General features: G+C 41.3%; 1 protein-coding gene across 1 annotated transcript in view; it reads left to right on the plus strand.

Annotated features, from left to right (window-relative positions):
• The window catches only part of NCAPG (non-SMC condensin I complex subunit G), a 78,208-nt gene that overhangs the window by 38,560 nt on the left and 13,201 nt on the right, over positions 1-26,447 (plus strand). The window contains exons 8-14 of the mRNA XM_075858479.1: positions 13-153; positions 3,837-3,960; positions 7,438-7,527; positions 10,473-10,652; positions 10,728-10,838; positions 13,403-13,522; positions 26,158-26,418. Of these exons, the coding sequence (XP_075714594.1) occupies positions 13-153; positions 3,837-3,960; positions 7,438-7,527; positions 10,473-10,652; positions 10,728-10,838; positions 13,403-13,522; positions 26,158-26,418 (1,027 nt within the window). The remainder of the gene's footprint in view (positions 1-12; positions 154-3,836; positions 3,961-7,437; positions 7,528-10,472; positions 10,653-10,727; positions 10,839-13,402; positions 13,523-26,157; positions 26,419-26,447) is intronic.

Genomic DNA, 26,447 nt, shown 5'->3' on the forward strand with positions numbered 1-26,447 from the left:
GTTTCACTGTAGTTATCTTCGTACACTCCCTGCTGTTACTGAGGAAGAGAAGGCAGATATGGCTAAAATTGAAGAGCTGATGACTAAAGCGTTCATAGGCCAGCAGCTGATTCATATAATAGGCTGCCTGGATACCAGTGAAGAGGGTGGACGGTAGGTCAGAATTGCTCGTTGGGTGTTATGTCACTTTACCTTTTGCTATAGAAACCTTCCCACAAGCTCCTGATCTGTTACTATAAAAATTCACTGTAGTATCCATATATGATGTCCTTCATTAATAGTAGATTCACCGCCTGAAAGAACGATTAAAATAATTTTATTATCAATTAGTTAAAAATGGCTCAACCAGCCACTACTTCCAAGAAAACAGGCATAAGCAAGTGCTAGGCGAAAAGGGAAGTGTCCAGGGTAATGGTATATTTCTAACACCCAGGACTAACTCTCCCTATTTATGATATATTGATTCGCTACACTCTTGCCAAAAATTTCAATGTATCAAGATCCTACGCGTTTCAGCATTGCCACTAAAGCAATACCTCATCAGGGATTGATATACATAGGTAGTTAAATTCTAAAGGTAGAACACTGGATAGCACTGTTTATGTGCTGATTTTAACCTCCAGCCGCGTGTATGGCTCTGATGTACTGGCCGCACACGCGCCGGAGAAATCATGGGCTTTTAAGGTTAGGAGCCCGCCCTTCAGATGTAGTCATCGGGGGCAGCCGCCAATCCAAGTTCAGCACTGCACAGCTGTGACGTGCAGGAGGCGGCTTGCCTCCTTCTTGCCGACCAATCAGGGCGACCGGACAACGAGAGTGTCCATAGTAACCAGGGGACGCTAGACGCGGCTCCTGGTATACCGATCGACAAAACACAGAGTGAATGGATAGCGATCGTGTTCCCCTCCTGTACTCTCCACCACTGTCCCAAGCAAGTAGGCACAGTGAAGGAACATCGGGGACATAGCGCACTCACCAGGGGCAAATCTCGGGGCACGGACTGTCAAATCAATGACTGCGATGTCCAGCACCGTAGATATACATTAAGCCAGGGAGTTCTCGAACAGGGCAACGGCCCTGGATGTCATAGATCAATTTGCCCATACAAGACCAGTAAGGATTGATATTTACTACATGGTAACAACCAAAAGTCACCAAGGGGGCTCTGTTCCAAAAAAGTCACTAAATGACACCCTATAGTTGCCCAGGAATTTGAGGTCTTGAATATTAATGAGCTGGGTCTCTTTTTTACTTCTGAAATCCAGGATACTAAAATTACGTTCCTAGATATTTTGATCTCCAAGACGGATTCTGGAACCATACAGACGAACATGTACCGTAAGGAAACGGCAACGAACTCAGGGCACGCCGAAACTGCTCGACTATCGCTGACTTCAGGGTTTCTGCACGGGAGCTGGAGAACAGATTTAGACACAGGGGATACCCCAGGAATATACTAAAAGGGGCATTTCAGAATGCCCTGGGTTGCAATAGGAATGACCTCCTAAACCCTAAACCGAAAAAAATGGAGGAGGAATCCATCAGGATGATAGGTACCTTCGATTCGGCTAATACGGAGGTGAGGGAAGTCCTTAAACGATTTTGGGGTATCTTAAAAGCTGCCCCTAACGTAGGGGACCTGGTGGGGGATTACCCTTTGATAACATACAGGAGGGGACGCAACCTTAGGGATCGTCTTGTTCACAGCCATTTACAACCGCAGACTCGGGTCAATACTTGGCTGAAGATTACTGAAGGGACCTTTTAGATGCGGGACATGTAAAGCTTGCGAGTCTGTATTGTGCAGTAGGAAATTTACAAGCACTAAAACTGGAAGAACATTTGACAACAGGTCATTCATTAATTGTAAGACGAAAGGAATTGTCTATCTTATCACATGTAAGTGTGGTCTACAATACGTGGGTAAGACTGGCAGGGAGTTCAGGAGGAGGATTCGCGACCACATAGGGGATGTCAGAAGGACATGGCGGTGGCGCGACATGTGTGGTCATGCCATGATGGGGATTCCACAGTTCTGGCCTTTCAGGGAATCGAACACGTTAGAGCACTCCTGAGAGGGGGAAATCTTGATAGAAAGATTCTACAAAAAGAGGCGGAATGGATTTTCCGCATGCAGACCATCAACCCTCATGGCCTGAATGAACAAATTTCTTACTCGTGTTTTCTCTAATTTTGGGTATGACCGGGCGCCCTAGTTTTATTGACGGGGCGCTGCTGGGAAACTATAGGGTGTCATTTAGTGACTTTTTTGGAACAGTGCCCCCTTGGTGACTTTTGGTTGTTACCATGTAGTAAATATCAATCCTTACTGGTCTTGTATGGGCAAATTGATCTATGACATCCAGGGCCGTTGCCCTGTTCGATAACTCCCTGGCTTAATGTAGATCTACGGTGCTGGACAACGCAGTCATTGATTTGACAGTCTGTGCCCCGGGATTTGCCCCTGGTGATTTTGCTATGTCCCCCCTGTTCCTTCACTGTGCCTACTTGCTTGGGACAGTGGTTTAGAGTACAGGAGGGCGAACATGATCGCTATCCATTCACTCTGTGTTTTGTCGATCGGTATACCAGGAGCCGCGTCTAGCGTCCCCTGGTTACTATGGACACTCTCGTTGTCCGGGCGCCCTGATTGGTCGGCAAGGAGGAGGCAAGCCGCCTCCTGCACGTCACAGCTGTGCCGTGCTGAACTTGGATTGGCGGCTGCCCCCGATGACTACGTCTGAAGGGCGGGCTCCTAACCTTAAAAGCCCATGATTTCTCCGGCGCGTGTGCGGCCAGTACATCAGAGCCCTACACGTGGCTGGAGGTTAAAATCAGCACATAAACAGTGCTATCCAGTGTTCTACCTTTAGAATTTAACTACCTATGTATATCAATCCCTGATGAGGTATTGCTTTAGTGGCAATGCTGAAACGCGTAGGATCTTGATGCATTGAAATTTTTGGCAAGAGTGTAGCGAATCAATATATCATAAATAGGGAGAGTTAGTCCTGGGTGTTAGAAATATACCATTACCCTGGACACTTCCCTTTTCGCCTAGCACTTGCTTATGCCTGTTTTCTTGGAAGTAGTGGCTGGTTGAGCCATTTTTAACTAATTGATAATAAAATTATTTTAATCGTTCTTTCAGGCGGTGAATCTACTATTACTGATCTGTTACTACATGCAAACTGAAATGATCTCTGAAGATTTACAGTCAAGAAATGAATCTGCAGAAATAAGACATTCTGCCAATTGTCAAGACCAGATAAAATCATGTGGCGAATAAGTGCAGCTTTGTAAACAATATGCCTGTTTTATATCAGATGTAAATATATAAAATGCCTAAACCGAATGGAGGAGATTCATCAAAACTGGTGCAAGGGGAAGCTGCACTATAGCAACCAATGTAGTGTCTGCTTTCAATTTTCAGAGGGCCGCTAAAAAAATGATTCTGATTGGTAACACTTGGCGGCTCCTCAACGTTTCACTTGCCGTAGTTTTGATCATTTAGTCCCAATGAGCCGATTGTGGAACAACTAGGCAGAAGTAGTTGGTGCCTATTATATCATTTCTATTCTCTTTTGAGGTAGTGGTTTTACACGGAAAGTGATGGCCCCGTATACTTGAATGCCAATTCAGTTTACGGAGGATGGTTGCCAGCCACCAGACCTCCGTCCCAAACAAAAACCCCATGTGAATAATAATATCCGTCTTGCCGACTTTCACAGTATCTGTGTTTTTTGTTTTTTTTGGAGCCTCGGCATTGGTAAGTGCTGGGTTCATGAAGAGGTGAATGATGAAACATGTTTACTTAATCTTTTTATTCTGTATAGGAAGCGTCTTCTTGCCGTCTTGCAGGAGATACTCATCATGCCTAATGTTCCGACGTCCTTTATATCTTGTCTGGTGGAAATCTTGCTGGATATTCTGAAAGATGACGACCGCAGAATTCTAACTGTACGTACCTGACCTGCAAAGTGCTGTATCACATGGATTATTGTGGTCTGGTTTTTGTGTGTAACATCTTCATTTTTTTTGTACATTTTCTGTATTGCATATCTTAACTTTTTTTTTTATTACCAGGAGTTTTTTTACAAATTATAGTTATTTAAAATATGTAACCATCTATACTTTTCAATTTAGGGTTAGGGTCTCTGAACACTTGCGGTGCAGGTATCCAAACCATCGCAGCCTGTTTGGTGTTCTACGGAGGCACGTGGAGGTCTTACGAACTTTTACTAAATCCAAAAGAAATGATTGTGGCTTATCCCTTAGCACACCATATTACAAGTGTATGCCCTTCTCGAAGTATTGATTCTAGGGGAGAATATGGCATCTCTCAGAGAAACCATGAGGCTGGATATGAAGAGCCTGCAACTCCATAGTACAGAACCTTAAAGGGAATGTGTTGCCAGAAAAACTTGTTGTTTTTTTTTTAATTAAACATTTAGTGTGTAGGTGATTAAACATTGTTCAAATTTTTTTTATTTTTTGCACGAGTCAGGAAATATTATAAATTAGATTCTAATTTATAATATTTCCCATTGCTGGTCACTAGATGGAGCTATTCCCAAAATTGCAGCATTGCAAAATTGGGTAAAAAGCCCTCGCTCTAGTGAGCTCTCAGCATCCCCCCCCTCCTTTATCCTGGCTAGTGCCGGGATAAACGAGGGGTTTGAACGGTCTAACCTCCTACACTGTGTGTCGCCATTTTTTGAGCTAACACACAGTGTAGTAGGTTTGCATACAGTAGTAAACGTACACGAACATACATTGAAATCTCTTACCTGCTCCTGCCACCGCGGCTCCCTCCGGCCCGTCCGCTCCGTCTGCTGCCGCTGGTCCAAGTGCACAAGTCCGGAAGCCGCGACCGGAAGTAGTAATCTTACTGTCCGGCCGCGACTTCCGGTCCACAGGAAAATGGCGCCGGACGGCGCCAATTTCAAATTGGACTGTGTGGGAGCGGCGCATGCGCAGTTCCCACACAGGCGGCTTACACAGAAGTGGATGGGACGGGACCCGTTCGCAGTCCCTATGGGACTGTGGCTGCCGTATTCCATGTCTGTATGTGTCGTTAATCGACATACAGAAATGGAACAAAAAATGGCAGCCCCCATAGGGAAGAAAAAGTGTAAAAATAAGAAAAAGTAAAACACAAACACACAAATAAATATAAACGTTTTTAATAAAGCACTAACATCTTTAACATATTAAAAAAATGTTTGTGATGACACTGTTCCTTTAACCGCTTAACGACATGTCACATACGTGACAGCTGTTAAGGGGATGTATGGCGCTGGCTCACGGTCTGAGCTCACTCCATACTCAGCGGGTGACGGCTGTGTTATACAGTCGACACCCCACTTCAACGGGCAGAATGAAAGATCACTTTGATTCCACTCATTTAACACATTAAATGCAGTGGTTAATCGCGACCGCAGCATTTAAATTGTTAGAATCAGGGGCGTCCCCTTAAGCATGCCATCGCTTCCCCTCCGCGATGAGTTCCGCCAGTGACTACCGTTGTCATGGCAACCTGGGGGCCTAATGAAGGCCCCCGGTCTGCCATTTTTGTACTTTTTTGAAGCTCTGCCATGGCTTCAAAGGACTGTCAAAATCACGATATACTGCAATACATTAATATTGCAGTATATCATGCAAGCGACCCAATGATCGCTGGTTCAAGTCCAATAAGGGGACTAATAAAAAAAAAACTGTTTCGTTTTTTCTGTTTAAAAAAAACCGATATTTATTTCCCTAAAACAACGTTAAATAAAATAAGTTAACATAACTGGTATTGCCGCGTCCGTAAAAGTCCAAACTATCTCAATGTAGCGTTGATTAACCCGCTCTGTGAATGCCGTAAAAAAAATATATATATATATATCTCCTTCACTCTAAAAGTAAAAAAAAAATAAATTAAAATATGGATACAACTCGCCCCGCAAAATTTAAGTCCTTATACCACTAAATTGATGGAAAAATAAAGTTATGGCGCTCAGAATATGGCAACACCAAACATTATTTATTTTTAGCAAATAGTTTTATTTTTTTAAAAGTGGTAAAACCTAAAACAAAACATACATTTGGTATCATATAATCGTATCAACCTGTAGAATAAGGTGAATATGTCGTTTTTACTGCCTGATGGACACAGTAAAAACAACCCACACCCCGAAAAAAAAGGCGTAATCGCTGTTTTTTTTTGCCAATTTCTCCCCACAAATTTTTTTTTAGCTTCCCAGTACATTATGCTGTACAATTAATGGTGCCATGAAATACTACAACTTGTCCTGCAAAAAACTAACACAACGAAGAAATAAAGTTATGGCTTTTGGAAGGCACGGAGAAAAAAACAAAAATGGAAGAATTCAAATTGGCTTGGTCTTTAAAGGGGTTTTCCCATGAGACCTTTATGACATATCCACAGGATATGGCATAGATGTCAGATAGGTACAGGTCCCAGAGGTGGGACCCGCATTTATCTCCAGAACGGGGCCCGTTAAACCCTGTTCAGCTGCTGTGTGTTGCAGCTGAATGAGCTAAATTCCGACCATGAAAAAGATTATATGGTCGTGAGTTACGTAAACAGCGTAACTCGCTGAGCTACGCTTTATCCGTAACTCCAATAGTAGTGAATGGCAGATACAGCATCCGCGTAGCATGCGAGCTACGCGATTTCCGGAACTACCATTAAGTTCTATGAGCCTTATGGAAACCGCATAGATGGGACCTGCATCTATCTGACTTTTATGACATATCCTTAGGATATGCCATAAATTTTAGATAGGTGCAGGTCCCAGAGGTTGAACCCGGATCTACCGGACATTTATAGCATATCTTGTGGATATTCCATAAATGTCCAAGATGAGCCAACCCTTTTAAGATTCTGTGTGCCCCTGCTGTACAGGGTCTGTGCACGTGTCTTCGTAATGTGCGTGAGCCCTTATGGAGAACTTAGAATGTGAAAACACCTGTGGTATATCTAAGATTTTTATCTTTATAATATTTTAACATGAACTGAAACACTGGTGCCTTGTGTTTTTTGTAGTTTTTGATCATATTCTGTATTTGGAGTTGGAAAGGATTTATCCCTTTTTTTTTTTATCTGAGGACAAATTAGCATACTCTTTACAGGCGCTTTTAGTTTTCCCTTTTTTTTGGATTGACACCGAAAGAAACATCAAATATTAAAACTAAAATATATACCTCCATGAACTTGTCACATAAAGAAGAGGGCGGTGGCCAGGACCACGTGGGAAAAGAAACCCTGTTACTGAAATGACTGGTCACCCACTTAACCTTGAATGGCGATCCTGAATCGCTAAAATATACTGAACGTTTTTAGGTTTTCTTTTTGCCTTGTAACATTGTTTTTATCTGTTTGTGGAATTGCACAAGTCTGTCTAACTTTTTGAAACCTTTGTTAAACAGGTAGCAGAAATCATTTCTGAGCTCCGAGAGCCAATTGTCACAGTGGATAACCCACCAGATGCTACAGAATTTAGAAAACTTCAAGTAAAGGCATGTTGGGCTCGCATTGAATACACTATATAGTTATAAAACAGATTAATTTGTGTTAACAGTACTAGATATGATTTTTGGTGCAGTCTCTGCTGACTTCGGTAGAAAAGTTATGCTGGTCATGGATGACGGGCCAATCCTTCCCAGCCTAGAATTAAGAGTAAAGTGATGTGTCTATTAAAAAAGGGCCAATATCATTAGTTAAGGGGTAACTATTTAAAAAAAAAAAAAAAAACATCTGACCTGTCATAGTCTTGGAATATCTGATTTTTGATCTGTGGGGCCCGAGTGTTTAGACTTGCCAATCACTCAAATGGCCTGAAGTTCTTGGATCTCCTCAGAAAATTTATAGCCCCCACATGGCTAACCTCGCCCCTCCGATGATCGTTGGGGGCATCCCCTTCCAGGCCCCGCCGATCAAAACCTAAGACGTGTCAGAATTTTAAAGGTTGTAGTAAACGTTTAAAAAAAAAAAATTGCATTTTGGATTTTTTTTTTCAAAGGAAGATCTACTTTAACCCATTAAGCACACTGACAATTTTCGGTTTTTAGCACACTGACAATTTTTGTTTTTTTCTTCCCTGCCTTCCTAAAGCCATAACTTTTTTTTTTTTCTCGTAGATGTAGCCAGCCGTATGAGGGCTTGTTTTTTGGAGGACAAGTTGTAGTTTTTCATGTCCGCATTTAAAGTACCATATAAGGTACTGGGAAACTGAGGAAATTAATTTGGGGTGAAATGGGCAAAAAAAATTTGGGGCCGGCTTTGTTTTTAGGCCTTCAGCGTGTGGTTAAAAACTACATGATCTCTTTATTCCTACAGGTTGCTATGATTACAGCTATACTAAGTTTGTTTGTTTTGTTTTTTAACTGCTTTTCCCCAAAAAAAAAAAAAGAATGTTTTTACTGTCTATTTAGGCTTCGTTCACATATTTGTCGGGACTCAGTTCATGGGTACCGTCGGAGCTTTCCGTAAGGGGAATCCATGAATGGAGTCCAAACGTTTTCAATGGTGACTGATCTGGTGCAAATGGTTTCCGTTTGTCATCGTTGTATAAGGGTTCTGTCATTTTGATGGAAGCAATACCGTAGTGGACTGCTCTGTTCATTCTGTCAAAACGACACAACCCTTACTCAACGGTGACAAACTGAAACCATTTGCACCGGATCAGTCACCGTTGAAATCAACCTGTGGCTTCCATTTGTTTCAGTTTGGTTTCCGTTCATGGGTTCCCCGACGGAGATGCGAACAAAGCCTTAGCGGTGTGATGGCTTATTTTTTGCGGGGTGAGCTGTCGTTTTTATTGGTACCATATTGGGGTACATACAACTTTTTGATCACTTTTTGTTCCTTTTTTTTAGGGGAATAAGATGACCTTTACCTGCAATTTGGGCAGTTTTTTAAAATGTATTTATTTTTTAAATTATTTTATTTTTATGCCGTTTACCGAGACAGTTAAAGTTTTATTGTAAATGTTTGGACTTTTATGGACGCGGCGATACCAGTTATGTTACTAATGTATTGCAGTGTGATTTTGACAGGCTCCTTTTAAACTCTGGAAGGGCTTAAGGGTATGTTCACACTGAAAGTTTTCAAGTGTATTTTGGGGCATAAACACCTTGAAAAACGGTAGCGGCATTTAGTTCAAGAGGGGCGTTTTTTTACGCCGCTGTTTTAAAAAAAACAAAAAACGGTGCGTCATAAGATTTCCTGTAAAAGAGAGCATGTCACTTGGGCCGTTTTTGGAGCTGTTTTTCGTTGTCAAAGGAAAAACAGCTCCAAAATCGGCTCCAAAAAAACGTTTTTGGCTACAAAACGACTGAAATCAGGGGCTGTTTTCGGCTAAGTATGGAGCACACTCCGCCTGCTAGCCCACTCCATATTTCCTCTTAATGGCTGCCATGTTACATGGCATGTTGTTAAGGGGTTAAAGGTAGTGTTTTTTTTTTTTTCTTTTTGTGTACAAAACGATGGGGTGCCGCCATCTTGACTGAGCTGCTACTTTACTCTTAACAGGATTCAGAAATATGCTTTACAGCAGCCACATGGACTATAGGAACCTGTAGTTTGGAGATGGCAGATTGACTTCTGGAGACCTTTCTAGGTATTCTCCTACGACCTATGCAGAGGTCGTTGTTTAGGAGGGGAGCAGTGTGCATCACCTAGTGTCAATGGTGGCTCCTGTGTGATCTCTCCTGTCATTGTAATCCTGCCTCAGATGATAATGTGATGACTGTTGAGAAGTGATCTCTGCAGAACAGGAAGGGTCAGTCTATTGTGAGGATTAATCTAGATAATAAACTGCAATATTGGAAGACACGCAGGACAAGTGTTCACCAAAGCATTCAGTCTTGTAGATCCTTCGAATTCAGCTTTGAAGGCAAGATACAGCTATATATTCAGAATACATAGAAGTTGCATCTGAAAAAGTTTATTTTTATTTTTTTTATAAATACCAATTAAAATAGTTAAAAATTAAAACCTTTATTTAAAATAAAAATACTGGGGTACAAGATTGATGACTTCTCCTTAACACCGGGTCAGCAGTTTGATGGGTGTAATCTAGCAATCAGCAGATGGACCGTTGAGCTTACTAGAGCACCGCAGCCTTTTCACTACAAAACACCGCTCCGCTCTCACCCATGAAGTTGTGTCCGGTACTGCATCTGAAACCCATTAACTTGCATGGGCTGAGCTGGCTGACGTACCAGACACTGCTTCACACACAGTCATTGCTGTGTCCGTTACTGCAGTGAAGGGACCATCGTTCTCCAGCAATGTCTGCAGCATCTTCAATCTGCTGATCCTGGAGTTGTGACCCCACAGATCACCCCCAATAGACATGCAGTCAATCTTATATCCTGGAAAACCGCTTTCATTTTTTGTGATGTCTCTTCCGGGTTAGTGCCTGTGGTTGACGTTGGGAAATGTTTGTTCCATAATGCAGATTGCAGATGTAAAAGTGCAGCTCATCGAAGCTAAACAAGCGTTAGAAGATTCCATAACTGCACAAGACTTCAACTGTGCCTCTGAATTAAAGGAAAAAGTGGGGGAGCTTGAGAAATTAAAAGCCCAGCTAATTAAAGAGGCCGAGGAGCCAGAACTTAAAGAAGTCAGGGTGGAAAAGGTTTGTTTGTGTATTTATTTCCTTGCAAACACCTTTGAACTCTGTTTGCAAATAGTTTTATTTCTTCTCTTACAGAATGACCCTGAAACGCTTCTTAAGTGCCTGATCATGTGCAATGAATTACTAAAGCATATTTCACTTTCTAAAGGACTTGGAGGAACATTGAACGAGATCACTCAATCCCTGGTAATTCTCTGGGCGCTGGCAGTCATTGCCTTTTAATAAAAACATTTACAATGTGGTTGCAAGAATGGTAAACAATTGTTTCTAAATGGTTGTAATATCAAGATTGTTCAGATCCAGAGGGAGGCCTCATGCACACGAACGTAAAAACGTCCGAAATTACGGGCCCATAGACTACTATTGGCCACGGGTACCTTCCCATATGCTTACGTGTAGGTGCCCGTAATAACGGCACGGGCAGGCCCATAGAAGTCTATGTGTGTGTGCACCCGTAATTACCGGAGCGTTGCTAGGCGACGTCAGGGGATAGTCACTGTCCAGGGTGCTGAAAGAGTTAACTGATCGGCAGGTGCTCTTTCAGCACCCAGGACAGTGATTACCGCTGGATTTAATAGTATTAAAAGTTAACTTACCTGCTTCTTCCTCAAGTCCGGCCTCCCGGGATGACGTTTCATCCCATGTGACCGCCGCGGCCAATCACAGGCTGCAGCGGTTACATGGACTGCCGCGTCAACCAGGGAGGTCGGACTGGATGTCAAAAGAGGGACGCACCACCAAGACAACGGTACGTATGAACTTCTTTTACTTTCAATTGCTGCGGAAACTCAGCCCGAAAGGGCTGCCCCTTCTATCTTACCAGCACTGATCGAGAGAAGGGACTGCCGATTAGTGCAGAAAAAACGAAGGTGGAATACTGGTGACACCGGACCCGTATTTACGGGCACGGGTCTGTAAATACTGGTGAAATACAGGTCGACTACGTGTAACAAAGGACCCGTATTTACGGGAGGAAAAAAAATACGTTAGTGTGCATGAGGCCTGAATCCTGTTGGTTGGTAAAGGGGAATGATGCATATTTAACAAAATAGAGAGCAGCTTAATTGCCTGTTGTGTCCGCTTTAAATTTAATTGTACTTAGAGGGATGGTCCACCATTGCAACCATCAATTTTTCTTTCTTTCTAGTATTCAAATGCATGAAAAAATGTAGCAACTTTGCAAATTGTATTGATTTTTAAAAATAGACTATTTTTTTGTGCCAACAGCTTCTTTGCGTACCTCTGTATCCCCATAGAAATACTACAAACAATCCCTGTGTAATCTGATATTCCAATTACACGGTCATATTGTTATCCATCTGTTTCCTATTTCTTTCTAACTTACCAAATATATGTTCGTAAAAAAAAAAGACAGACGGTAGAAGTACAACAGCACTATCGGGTCACACAGGATGTTTGTAGTCTGTAACCATAGAGAATGGTTTTTATTTAACATTACTTTTATTTTTTTATCTTTAAACTTTAATGTACTGGCATATATAATCTTTGATCGCAGCATTCAAGGGAATAGCGGCGGAGATGAGAGGTTTCTCTGATATCCGTTGTTAGAGTGTGACTGTGGCTGTGATACAGACATTGCCCCGCTCCTGACAATAAGTGTGTGCGTGTGGTCAGCATGCGGTAATGCGGCCGGCGCTGCACTAATGAGCGGCGGTGCCGGCACTGAAGACAACATGGCGTTGTTTTGCAGTGCACCAACCATGTTCTATCTGCAGTGCCGGCGCTCATTATTGCAGCGCCCACCGCATCACATAATGCTGACCGTGCGCAGGATTGGGGCAATGGCTGTTTACACACCCGCAGGCCCGCTCTAACTACATTCATGTGTTACAATGCTAAGCAGTGCGGCCGCGCAGCTTAGTATCGAAATACATGATATAACGATATTGAACAGTTTGAGGGTGCACGGTATCGAAATAGTATCAATCTATATCCTAGTAGACCCAAAGCAATAGATATCTAAATTGACTATTTGCAAAGTTGCTTAATTTTAGACGCGAACAATAAAAAACAAAAATGGTTGTAAAGGTGGACCCTCCCTTTTTATAAGGGTATCCCAGACACTCTTGTCATAATCACTTGTTTTAACTTGGCCTATGCTGCAGGGAACGGACCTTTTTTTTTTTTTTTTTAAATTATTTTCCACTACAAGTTAAATCTGTGTTTTGAAGATCCCCGTCCACGTTTATTGTACTATAAAATGTTCACACGGAGGAATTTTGCGGCAGATTCCAACGCAAAATTCCACCTCCCATTCATTTCAATGGGAGTCGGATGCTTCTTTTTTCTCGCTAGCTGATTATTACAGCTAGCAGGAAAAATACGTTTACTGCTCGATCTTCAGCCAGACTCCACCCGAAACTCCCATTGATGTCAATGGGAGGGGGGAATCTTCGTGCCGTTGGCAGGAATAGTTCCGCGGCTGATTTTGCGGCGGGACCCACCACGCGAAATCAGTCGTGTGAACTAGCCCTGAGTGAGACATGACTGAAGTGGATTGTTTGAACCAAATCAATAACATGAGATCTAAAGTTCACTCTGCAAGCCTTAGTGACCATGTCTGTGCTGCACAGGTTTTTCTACGACTCTGATAATAAGATACAGTGCCTAAAAATAATCCACATGCTTCTTAGGGAAATGCACCATTTCCAAAATTTTTGCATTCAAGTGTGGAAAATGTCTATTATGTAATTCCGTTTTTTTTTAAATGTCTTTTTGCCGTGTCCTAGGTCCTACCAGGTATAACAAATGTTCACCCCTCTGTGAGAAATATGGCCGTGTTATGTATTGGATGCTGTGCGTTACAGAGCAAAGAATTTGCAAAGCAACACCTTACCCTGCTGTTACAGGTGAGCTATGTCGTGCTGGGATTAGGGGTTAACCTGCTTGTTGACAAGATTTTTACACTACTTATATTTTGGGAAACTGGTTAAGGCTTCAAATCCTTTTAGGTGTCTCATTTAAATATTTAGTTTATTTTGCGTGTGTGTATAATGGGTATCTCTGTTAACCTCCGCTTCTAGATGGATATTCATTCCACATTTTCTCACAGCCCTGCTATGTTTTTATATACATGTATTTATTTTATTTTCTGCAGCACTGTACAGAGGTTTAGACAATCCCCAATAGGGCTCACAATCTAATTTCTCTAACTCCGACACACACGGCCCAGTTTCACTGGAAGCCAATTAACCAATCAGTATGTTTTTGGAGTGTGGGAGGAAACAAGAAGAAACCCATGAAAATATGGAGAGAACAAACTCCATGCTGCTGTTGTCCTTGGTTGGATTCAACCCAGGAACCCAGTGCTGCAAGGTGACACTACTAACCACTGAGACACCGTAACTGCTGTAGTTCTTGGGAGTCATATAATCCACTACATTGATTCGAATGAAGCCCCCTCATGCCAATATCTCTCCCTATCCTATATCTTCCACCTAATTCATCTCTGAATGGATCGCACAACTGCAGGATGTTCTCATCTTTTGTGTATATCTAGCTCTGTTCTCATTGCTTTATTTTACACTACACTTATACCGATTGCATCTAAAGGGCCCCATTTACCCGACGGATGCCAAGTGTGTCCTTTTGGCATCCACCAGCCAGGTCTGTTTTGTTTCTTTTAACTATAGGAAAGCATAGTCTGCTACTTTTTCCTATACAGAAGCATCCCACAAACCGTTTGTTTTAATTCGGCTACATTGGAGGGTTTTTTTTTTTGTATAAACTCTTTTTATTGAAAGTAGACATACATAACATTTTAATACATATTATTTTACATGTTTTCTTGAGTTACATAGTACATTAACACTGTTTATCAGTGAGCCATCACATCTTATCATCTCATGCCAATTTACATACTATGTTCGCGTAAATAATGTGTTTCTTTTCATGACCAAGCTTGTGTCTACTAGTGTTCTGAACAAATAATGAACGGACATACATACATTAAAAGAACCAAAGAACATGTGAACCACTGTGATCATGTCTCAGATATAAACCGCAGATATCATTTGTTTACGGACCGGATTGCAATGTTAATAAGCAAATAAAGATCTATTTCCTATCTTCTATCTATGTTTACTATTTGCCTCCTTGTGTCCTTTCATATTTCCAAACTTTATTTCTACAATTTGTCCCTATAATCTATCCAGGGCTGCCATATATTTAAGAAGGAACTTCTATTTTTGTTTTCCCACGCAGCTAATTCTTCCAACCTGCAGATCTGGTGTACTTTAATCAAAAGTTGCGCTCTAGTAGGAGGGAGTGTCTTTTTCCATTGAGCTGGTATCAGTAACTTTGCTGCAGATATTAAATAAGTGGGTAGGTTTTTTGTTGAAGGCGAGAAATCTTTAATAGGTAACCAAAGCAACACTAATTCTTTCGTGAGGTTTATTGAGATCGAGCACACATCTCTGATTAAAGTTTCCACTTCTTTCCAAAAATCTTGAATTTTCGCACATAACCACCAAATATGTGACATATTACCTATTTCTTTATTACATCTCCAGCATGTGTTCACTGATAAGACTGATATACTGTGTAAGAATTCAGGTGTTCTGTACCACCGTGTGAGTATTTTATATGAGTTTTCCTGTACTCTCATACATCTCGAAAAACCATGGGAGTGTCTCAGTATAATAGATCTCTCTTTTTCAGAGAATCTACAGTCAAATTCTTTCTCCCAAGCATACACAAAATTCGGAACATTATTTGTCATATTAGTTATTAGTTCTTTATATATTTTGGAAATAGATTTTTTGGGAGTTGTGGGGAACAGTATATAATTTTCTAACCAAGTCGGTTCTGATTTTCTCTCTTTTGCTAACGACTTCAACTTCTGACATGTGTGTGTAAAATCCAGTGTTTGTATATCATTGGGTTGCGGTATGTGTAATTCTCTGTGTAATTGCTTTAAAGATGGTAGCTCAGTTTGTTCGAAGAGCCTCGCTATTTTTATGGGGTGCAGCTGTGACCATGTCTCTGGAATCCGAGAGCAGTTTTTGTCGACTACACATGGTGCTATAGATAAAGGCATCAGAGTTGAGTACATATTTTCCTGTAGATGTAAGGCCGAGGAAGTTTGACATGTCTTAATTAGTCCCCTAGTCATGTCACTCTGAATCACTGTTCTGGGGGGTAATTGTGACTTTACCCACAAATAAGATACCATGTTATTACCTAAAGAGTTTCTTTCTATATCAACATGTGGCAGAGATATATTTTTGTTTGTTAACTGTGTCCATCTCCCTAGTTGTATAGCTCTATAATAAGTATTTAGATCCGGGAATGACAACCCCCCTTCTCCTTTTTTCCTTATTAATTGTGCGTATGCAATTCTAGGGCGTTTTTTATTCCATAAGAACTCCATGAATAATCTTTTGAATCTAGAAAAGTAATACTTTGGTACATCAATGGGCAAGGATTGTAAAATGTAAAGAATTTGAGGTATGACAAAGGCTTTAATCAGGTTTTTCCTACCTAGCATTGTCATAAATGGTATTTTCAATTTTGCCAAAAATTTTTTAATTTTGTAGTATATTGGATTATAATTTCTATCAAACAACATGTTTGGGTTCGCTGTAATTTTTAAACCTAAATATTTTAGTTCAGATTTTGGCCATTTAAAGGGAGACTTTGTACTGACCGCTAGAAACAAATTATGTGGTAGTGATACATTAAGCGCTTCTGATTTGTCATAATTGATTTTAAAGTTAGATACTTGACCAAATTCTTCAAAGATCCGTAAAATGTTTGGAAGCGCTTCTAGGGGATTAGTTATATAAATTAGTAAATCGTCAGCAAAGGCAGCTGTTTTATGTTCAAAATTCCCTACTTGAAGTCCCTTAATTTTAGAAGTTTGTCTTATTTTTAATAATAAAGTTTCCATTACCAGTATGAACAAGGTAGGGGATAATGGACATCCTTGGCGTGTTCCATTTCCAATAGGGAAGGGGGCTGAAAAGACGCCATTCACTTGTATTCTTGCTGAGGGGTTCTTATATAAGGAGAAGATTGCATCAATAAATTGTTGCGGGAAGCCAAATTTGTGTAGAACCGCTTTTAAATAAGGCCAGTCGATCCGGTCAAATGCTTTTTCTGCATCTGTGCCGAGAAGCATTAGCGGAATTTTATGTTGTTTTGCATAGAACAAGGCTTGAATGGTTCTAGTAGTGTTGAACTTCCCTTCTCGTCCAGGCACAAATCCCACTTGTTCCACTCCTATCAGTTTGGCCAGAAAGAAACTTATTCTTGTCGCTAATATTTTTGCCCACCATTTTAAATCTGTATTTAACAGTGAGATGGGTCTATAGTTACCGCATCTTTCCAGGTCCCTCCCCTCCTTAGGGATTATTGTGATATTTGCTGCTAATGTTTGCATTGGGAATTGCGTTCCTTTCAAAACATCATTACATACCGTCATAAAATAAGGTAATAGGATTTGTTTAAATTTTTTAAAGTAGATTATCGGGAGACCATCTGGTCCGGGACTTTTCCCATTTGGAATTGAGCTCAGGCATTTTTCTATTTCCTCTAAAGTGAATGGTGCGATTAACGAGGATTTTTCCTCTTCTGTTAAGGATGGGGTCTCAATTGACTTCAAAAAATTCCCTATCAAATTAGCCCTAGAATCTTCCTTATTTTGTTCACTTGTATCTAGGTTATATAGCCCTTCATAATATTTCCTGAATTCTTGAGCTATTTGGGCTGTCTTTGTGACTTTCTTATTTACGTTGTCTCGAATAGTTGATATAAATGTTTTCCTTCTCTGCTGTTTAATAAGATTTGACATCATTTTATTTCCCTTATCTCCGTGTGCATATGTTTTATATTTTAGTAGCTGCAGGGATTTCGCTGTTCTTACATTCAATATATTCTTCAATTTTTGTCTGAGGTTCTGTAGTTCTATCTGATTAGCTTTCAATTGCGATTTCTTATGTACTGCTTCTAAGTAGGATATTTGGTTTAACACTTCGTTTATTAGTTGAGATCTCTGTTTCTTTACTCTCGAGCCCAAGGCTATTAATTCTCCTCTCACAAACGCCTTATGTGTCTCCCATAATACAGGTCTAGATATGAGAGGATCATCATTAAAAGCAAAGAATTCTTTCATTTTACTTTCAATTGAAGCTACATCTGTATTATTTTCTAATAGTGTGTCGTTTAATCTCCAATTCCACTCCCTGACAGGTAATTCTGTCAAAGTTATCTTAACAGAAATCGGGGCATGATCGGAGACCGTAATGTTCCCAATTGTGGAAGCACATATTTGGGGTAAATATTGTTTAGATAGAAACAGATAATCTAAGCGATGGTACGAATCGTGTGGGTTAGAGTAGAAGGTGTAATCTCTTATAGATGGGTGTTGTAGTCTCCATACGTCTATTAATTGGAATTTGTTTAGCATGACTTTAAGACGTCTCAAGTTTCTATGGGCAACAGGTGACACTTTGGAAGAGGAATCCATAAGCGGGTCTAAAGTCAGGTTAAAGTCTCCCCCTAATACTACTAGACCCTCGAAAAAGGGTTGCAATAAACGCATAATTTTCAGTAACCATTGCGCCTGTCTCACGTTCGGTGCATAGAGGTTTACTAACGTTACTTTCCTACCGGAAATAGAACCTTTTATGAAGATATATCTACCTAATGGATCTACTTGTGAAGTTTCCAGGGTAAATGGTATAGTATTCCGTATTCCAATTGAAACGCCTCTAGAGGCCGCACTATGAGTGCAATGATACCATTTGTCATATGTTTTGGTATGGATTGCGGGGATCTTGTTTGTTTTAAAGTGTGTTTCCTGCAAGAAGACCAAATCGGCATCTTCCCGTCTCATTAAGTTGAATATTTGGCTTCTTTTTTGCGGGATATTCAATCCTTTAACATTAAAAGATACTATTTTGCACGAAGCCATCTATTTACCTCATTGCGAGACAGGCGCAGTATTATCCAAGCACGATCACAGTTTAAACTTAACAACTCATATACAAATACATTTTCAAACTCTTCTTCTATATCCTGCTCTCCTTGTTTAGTTGAGCTTAGTAATATGTCAAGACATAGAGTTAAACATATTTTAATGACCATATAGAGACAGAACTTCTCCCTGGTCACTGTTTGCCTCTCCTCACTAGAACAACAAGAAAGCAAGGAAAAACAGGAGGGGGGGGTAAGCATAGCGCCACCAGATATAAATTCCCCCTCCAGAATCTTTAGTAGCATATTAAACAATCTTTACGGTAAAGAACAGCTTCTCCTCTCTTTATGCTAAACTGAATGCAACATCTTTTTCTACAGGGATATTTTAGTACAGCCATTTTACATTTTCTCATCCACTTATATTTATATAATGCCATGAAATAAAATGGCGTACTCTTGAAAAAGTATGGAAAGAGATAAAATGGGTGAGATATAGATAAAACATATTTTGACATCACTCACGCATCTTCTAATTTCACCGCTTCTGTAGTAATGAGAAAGTTATATTATCACAAAACATCCTTCTGTCCAAGTCAAGTGTCTCGAGGTCTGAAGTCGGACGTTTGTTGTTTCTTATTCCTTGGAGACTTCAATCTAGAGGCTCTCTGCCATTCCTCTTGTGTCGGTAGAACCGGAAAATTTGTATCCATCTGTGCCGGTAGCCAGGACGGGATGTCAATTGGTTGTATTTCCGTCTTCTCCCAGAATTTCGTCAAATCTTCTGGAGCTCGAATGGAGATTTGCCGTCCATCTTTTATGGTAGCTAACCCGAACGGATATAGCCATCTCACAGGTAATTTATTAGCTCTCAATTTATCCGTGACAGGTTTCAAAATTCTCCTCTTTGCAAGGGTACTAGGAGCAAGATCTTGAAAAAATAATAATTTGGATTCTTCGTACTGAAAGTCTCCTTTTTCTCTCGCTGCTTTCAACAAACATGCCGTATCCACAAAACTCAGCAGTCCACAAATTATATCTCTTGGAGGTTCATGCAGCGCAGGTTTTGGTCTCAGAGCTCTGTGTACACGCTCTATCACCATTGTAGCGGCTCTTTCTTGCCCCACTAGTTCCACAAAAATTTGATTCGTCACCTGTTGCAGCTCATCTCCTGTTGTCAGTTCGGAAAGGCCTCTAATTCTTATATTCCGTCTTCTGCTGCGGTTTTCTTGATCCTCTATCATCAGGTGAGTATTATTAATGTGGAGTTGATGTGATGCAAGTGTCGTATTAATCGCAGCACTATGCTCCAAGATGGAGGACTGGGCCTCTTCCAACGCATCCACTCTGTGCCCAATTTGTCTGATGTCGTTTTTGATATCCGCTAATTCTTGCATTATCGGTGAGACCGCCTGTGTCAGGGCTTTCTTAAAATATGACCTCGATAAAGTATCTCTACTTCTTGCCGTATCCGAGTATGTTGTCGAGCTTTCTCCATCGGAGTCGTCATCTCCGGCCTCTTCTGCTTGGCACTCCAGCGCCATTTTAGCCGGGGCCGTGAGTTTTTTCCTCAGAAACTTATCCATTTCAGGTTGTTGTTTCCCCTGTTTTGCCAGACCAGGAGATTCTTTGTATTTATCCTTAGAGGTTCTCACCATTTTGTCGCTGTTTTATCGCTGTATACCGCTTAAAAGCTGTTGTTTCTGGAGGTGAAGTGAGGAGCCCTTAAGTTAAGCGTCCATCACAATGCGCGGTAACTCCGCCCCCCCCATTGGAGGGTTTTTGAGCATGAATTGCCTGTTTTAAGGTCTTACCACAGCATCTCAATGGGATTCAAGTCAGGACTGACTCGGCCAGTCCAAAATCCTCCTTTTTGTTTCTTTTGAACCATTCAGAGCTGGACTTGCTTGTGTGCTTTGGGTCATTGTCCTGCTGCATAACCCAACTGCGCTTGAGCTTTAAGCCCCGAACAGACGGGCAGACATTCTCCTTCCGGATTTTCTGGTAGAGAAGAATTCATGGTTCCATGAATCATGACAAGTCGTCCAGATCCTGGAAAAAGAAAGCCGCTCCAGACCATCGCACTACCATGGCAGACCATCTCGCCACCATTACCATGGCAGACCATCGCACTACCCTGTTAGATGGTTGGTATGATCTTATTGTGGAATGTAGAGTTCCATGTCTTCCGAAAAGTTCCACCTTTGACTTCTCAGTCCACAGAGTGACCTGGAGTCCTCTAGATGTATTTTGGCAAATGCGAGACGAGCCTTTGTGTTATTTTTGGTCAGCAGTGATTTGCGCCTTGCCACTATGACGTTTTTTGCCCAGTGTGTTTCTTATTGTGGAATAGTGTACATTGACCTTAACTGAGACGAGAGGCCTGCAATTCTTTAGTTTATCAGAGTTCTTTTTTGACCTCCTGGATGAGTCCTTGATGCACTCTTGGTGAAATTCTGATAGTTTGACCACTCCTGGGATGGTTCGCCACTGTTCCATGTTTTCTCCATTTGTGGATAATGGCTCTCACTAGGGTTTGCTGGAGTCATAGACACTTAGCAATGACTTTGTAACTTTTTCCATACTGGTAGATTTCAATGACTTGGTTTGGCATCTGTATTTGATTCTCCTTAGGACGTGGCATCATGAGCTGCTTTTTGAGACCACCTAGCCGGCTTTACATTGCCAGACCGGTTCTATTTAGGTGATGTTTAGATTCAACAGGTCTGGCAGTAATCATGCCTGGGTGTGGCTTGTGAAATTGAACCCAATTGTCAATTGAATTTGGCTAACTGGATGATTTAGTAGCGAAGTGGGGCAATTACTCTTTCACATAGGGTCAGGTAGGGCTGAACAACATTTTTCCTTCAATAGATGAAATCATCATTTATAAACAGCACTTTGTGTTTACTTGGGTTATCTTTGTCTAATATTAACCCCTTCCCTCTTTAGCCACTTTTGACCTTCCTGACCGAGCCTCATTTTTCAAATCTGACATGTGTCACTTTATGTGGTAATAACTCCGGAATGCTTTCACCTATCCAAGCGATTCTGAGATTGTTTTCTCGTGACACATTGGACTTTATGTTACTGGCAAAATTTGCTCGATATGTTCAGTATTTAATTGTGAACAACACCAAAATTTAGCGAAAAATTGCAAAAATTAGCATTTTTCTCAATTTAAATGTATCTGCTTGTAAGACAGGCAGTTATACCACCCAAAATTGTTTCTAATTAACATCAACCATATGTCTACTTTAGATTGGCATCGTTTTTTGAACATCCTTTTATTTTTCTATGACCTCACAAGGCTTAGAACTTTAGCAGCAATTTCTCACATTTTCAAGAAAATTTCAAAAGGCCATTTTTACAGGGGCCAGTTCAGTTGTGAAGTGGCTTTGAGGGCCTTATATATTAGAAACCCCCAAAAAGTCACCCCATTTTAAAAACTTCACCCCTCAAAGTATTCAAAACAGCATTTAGAAAATGTCTTAACCCTTTACACATGTCACAGGAATTAAAGCAATGTAGAGGTGAATTTTACAAATGTCATATTTTTTTGCAGAAATAAATTTTTAGTACAATTTTTTTTATAACACAGAAGGTTTTACCAGAGAAATGCAACTCAATATTTGTTGCCCAGTTTCTGCAGTTTTAGGAAATATCCCACAAGTGGCGGTAGCGTGCTACTGGACTGAAGCACCGGCCTCAGAAGCAAAGGAGCACCTGGTGGATTTTGGGGCCTTATTTTTGTTAGAATAAATTTTAGGCACCATGTCAGGTTTGAAGGGCTCTTGCGGTGCCAAAACAGTCAAAATCCCCCAAAAGTGACCCCATCTGGGAAACTACACACCTCAAGGAAATTATCTAGGGGTACAGTGAGCATTTTGACCGCACAGCTTTTTTACAGAAATTATTAGAAGTAGGCCGTGAAAATTAAAATCAACATTTCTTCAAAGAAAATTTAGGTTTAGCTTATTTTTACTCATTTCCACAAGGACTGAAGGAGAAAAAGCACCACAAAATTTGTAAAGCAATTTCTCCCGAGTAAAACAATGCCCCACGTGGTAATAAACGGCTGTTTGGAGACACGGCTTGGCTTAGAAGGGAAAGAGCGCTATTTGGCTTTTGGAGATCACATTGAGCAGGAATGGTTTGCGGCGGCCATGTCACATTTGCAAAGCCCCTGAGGGGAAAAAACAATGAAAACGCCCAAAAAGTGACACCATTTAGGAAACTACACCTCTTGAGGAATTCATCTAGGGGCGTAGTGAGCATTTTGACCCCACAGATGTTTCATAGAATTTATTAGAATTGGGCAGTGAAAATAAAAACAATCCTTTTTCTTCAATAAGACGTAGCTTTAGCGCAAATTTTTTCATTTTCGCAACAAATAAAGGAAAAAAAGAACCCAACATTTGTAAAGCAATTTCTACCGAGTACGGCAATACCCCATATGTGGTCATAAACTGCTGTTTGGTCACACGGCAGGGCTCAGAAGGGAAGGACCGCCATTTGGAGTTCAGATGTTTCTGGATTGGTTTCTGGGCGCCTGTGGGCCCAAAACAGTGGAAACCCCCCAGAAGTGACCCCATTTTGGAAACTACACCCCTCAATGCTTTTACCTACGGGTGTAGTGAGCATGTTAACCCTGCAGGTGTTTTGTAGAAATTAGTGTGAACTCGATGTTGCAGAGTGAAAATGGGATTTTTTCCACAGATATGTGGACAATATGTGGTGCCCAGCTTGTGCCACCATAACGAGACAGCTCTCTAATTATTATGCTGGGTTTCCTGGTTTTAGAAACACCCTACATGTGGCCCTAATCTCTTGCCTGGACAGTCGACCAGGCTCAGGAGTGAAAGGGTACCATGTAAAATTGAGGCCTAATTTGGCGATTTACAAAGTATTGGTTCACAACTGCAGAGGCTCAGATGTGAAATAATAAAAATAAACCCCTGGGAAGTGACCCCACTATGGAAACTGCACCCCTCAAGGCATTTATTAAGGGGTGTAGTGAGCATTTTCACCCCACAGATCTTTTCCATAAATGAATGCGCTGTGGATGGTGCAAATTAAAAATTTATATTTTTCCCTAGATATGCCATTCAGTGGCAAATATGTCGTGCCCAGCTTATGCCACTGGAGACACACACCCCAAAAATTGCTAAAAGGGTTCTCCCGGGTATGACGATGCCATATATGTGGAAGGAAACTGCTGTTTGGGCACGCTGTAGGGTTCAGATGGGAGGAAATGCCATTTGGCTTTTGGAGCGTGGATTTTGCTTGGTAGTAGTTTTGTTTGGAATCTTACTGGTGTTTCCGTTTATAATGTAGGGCATATGTAAACCGGGCGGAGTATATAAGGGGCATAGTCAGGTGGTATAATAACGGGGTAAAAAAAAACAATAAAATAATCCATAGATGTGTGTTACGCTGTGAAGCAATCCTTTCCGCACAGGCCGGTGTCGCACTGATAAATGGTGTCATTTCTTATCCCCCTTTTGGTCCACACTCCGCGCCTTTGTAGTTTGGGGAATTTTGCTGGGAAAGTGTTGTCCTGGTATAATACGGGCACCCTCGCTTCCAGCGGGTATGTTTGGGCCCTCCCTTTCCTGGTTCCCTAATTTTAGGTCCTTGAAAAATCGCCTCTTCAAACAGAAGAAATGTTCCCCTCGGGCACAACTGCATATTTTTTTATTTCCTGACTTATTGGAGCCATAACTAATTTTATTTTTCATAGACGTAGTGGTATGAGGGCTGGTTTGTTGCGGGACGAGCTGTAGTTATTATTGGTACCATTTTGGGGTACATGTGACTTTTTGATCACCTTTTATCCTATTTTTTGGGATGCCAGGTAAACAAAAAAACGCAATTCTGGCACAGCTTTTTTCGTTTTTTTTTTATACAGCGTTCACCATGCGTTATAAATTACATGTTAACTTTATTCTGCGGGTCAGTACGATTCCGGCGATACCTAATTTATAGAACTTTTTCATGTTTTACAACTTTTTGCACAATAAAATTACTTTTGTAAAAAGAATGTATTTTTTCTGTCGCCAAGTTGTGAGAACCATAACTTTTTAATTTTTTTGTCGACGGAGGTGTATCAGGGCTTGTTTTTTGCGGGACGAGCTATAGTTTTTATAGGTACCATTTTTGGATACGTGCGACTTTTTGATCACTTTTTATTCTAATATTTGTAGGGCAAAGTGACCAAAAAACAAACTCTAACGTTTTACGGTTTTTTTTACGCTGTTCACCGCGTGCAATAAATAATATAATATTTTGATACCTCCGGTCGTTACGGTCGTGGCGATACCAAATACATATGGTTTATTATTTTTCAATAATAAAGGACTTGATAAGAGTAAAAGGGGGATTGTGTTTTATTTGATTACTTTTCAAACTTTTATTTTGTGCACTTTTTTTTACACTTTTTTATACTTTTTTTTACACTTTTTCTCAAGTCCCACTAGGGGACTTGAAGTTCCAACGGTCATATTTTTTTTTTTCTAATACATTGCACTACCTATGTAGTGCAATGTATTAGATCTGTCAGTCATTCACTGACAGCAAGCCGATTAGGCTTCGCCTCCCGGCGGGGCCTAAATCGGCTTCCGTAATGGCAGAGCAGGAGACCATTGTGTCTCCTGTTGCCATAACAGCAGTCGCCAGTCCCGATTGCCTGTCAGGGCTGGCGATCTGCGAGTAACCGCTACGATGCAGCAATCGCTTTCGATTGCTGCATCGAAGGGGTTAATGGCAGGGATCGGAGCTAGCTCCGGTTCCTGCCGTTACAGGTGGATATCAGCTGTACAGTACAGCTGACTTCCACCGCTGATGACGCCGGATCAGCTCCTGACCCGGCGCCATCTTGCCGACAGCTACGGAAGCCGATCAGGCTCCGCCGCCGGGCGGATCTTGACCGGCTTCGGTGCTAGGCAGACCGGGAGGCCAGTATTAGGCCTCCGGTTGCCATTGCAGCCACCGGAACCCCGGCAATTTCATTACTGGGGTTCCGATGAGCTGCAAACACCTTAAGTGCAGCGATCGCGTTTGAGCGCTGCACTTAAGGGGTTAATGGCGGGGATCGAAGCTAATTTCGGTCCCCGCCGTTACAGCCGGATGTCAGCTGTAAGATACAGCTGAGATCCGGTGATGATGGGACCGGCTCAGCTTCTGAGCCGGTCCCAAACATTTGACGTACATGTACGGCAAGATGCGGGAAGTCAGTACTTTCCATGACGTACATGTACGGCAAATGTCGGGAAGGGGTTAAAAGTAGTTTGATCTGTAACGTTCAAGTGTGGCAAATACTGGGAAGGGGCAAATACTTTTTCCACAGCACTGTATGTAATATTCCCAACTTATACCTCTAACGGAAGCCTCAAACGTGATGTGAATAGAGCCTTTTATTGTGGAGGGCCAAATACTGTCTCTGTTTTTTGGAAGAAATTTGTCAATTTGGAAAATAGATGCTCCTATGAAGTAATGACAAGTTCTAAATGGTGTAAAATCAACACATTTACTGTGTCCTGACCTTTTTTATTTGCTGTTTTTGTAGATTTCACAACTTGATGAGGTTAAGGTGAGGACCAGCGCTCTTAATGCAGTCGTTGATCTTCTTCTGCTGTTTGGACTTGAAATTTTTTCAAAATCTAAGATCGATGGAGCTGAAAGTCCCCAGAATAATCCTAAGGAGATAAATGAACCGGCTGAGACTGCAGAATCCGACTCTAATAAAAGTGAGGAGGAAGATGCAGATAAAGAAGTGTCCACTGTGAATGCCATTCTAACGCTGTTCTGTGACTTTCTGGACAGTGAGGTTTGTAAAGACTCCACTCACTCTTGCAG

Source organism: Rhinoderma darwinii, chromosome 1 (genome assembly GCF_050947455.1).
Source record: "Rhinoderma darwinii isolate aRhiDar2 chromosome 1, aRhiDar2.hap1, whole genome shotgun sequence".
In the NCBI taxonomy this organism is placed as follows: Eukaryota; Metazoa; Chordata; class Amphibia; order Anura; family Rhinodermatidae; genus Rhinoderma; species Rhinoderma darwinii.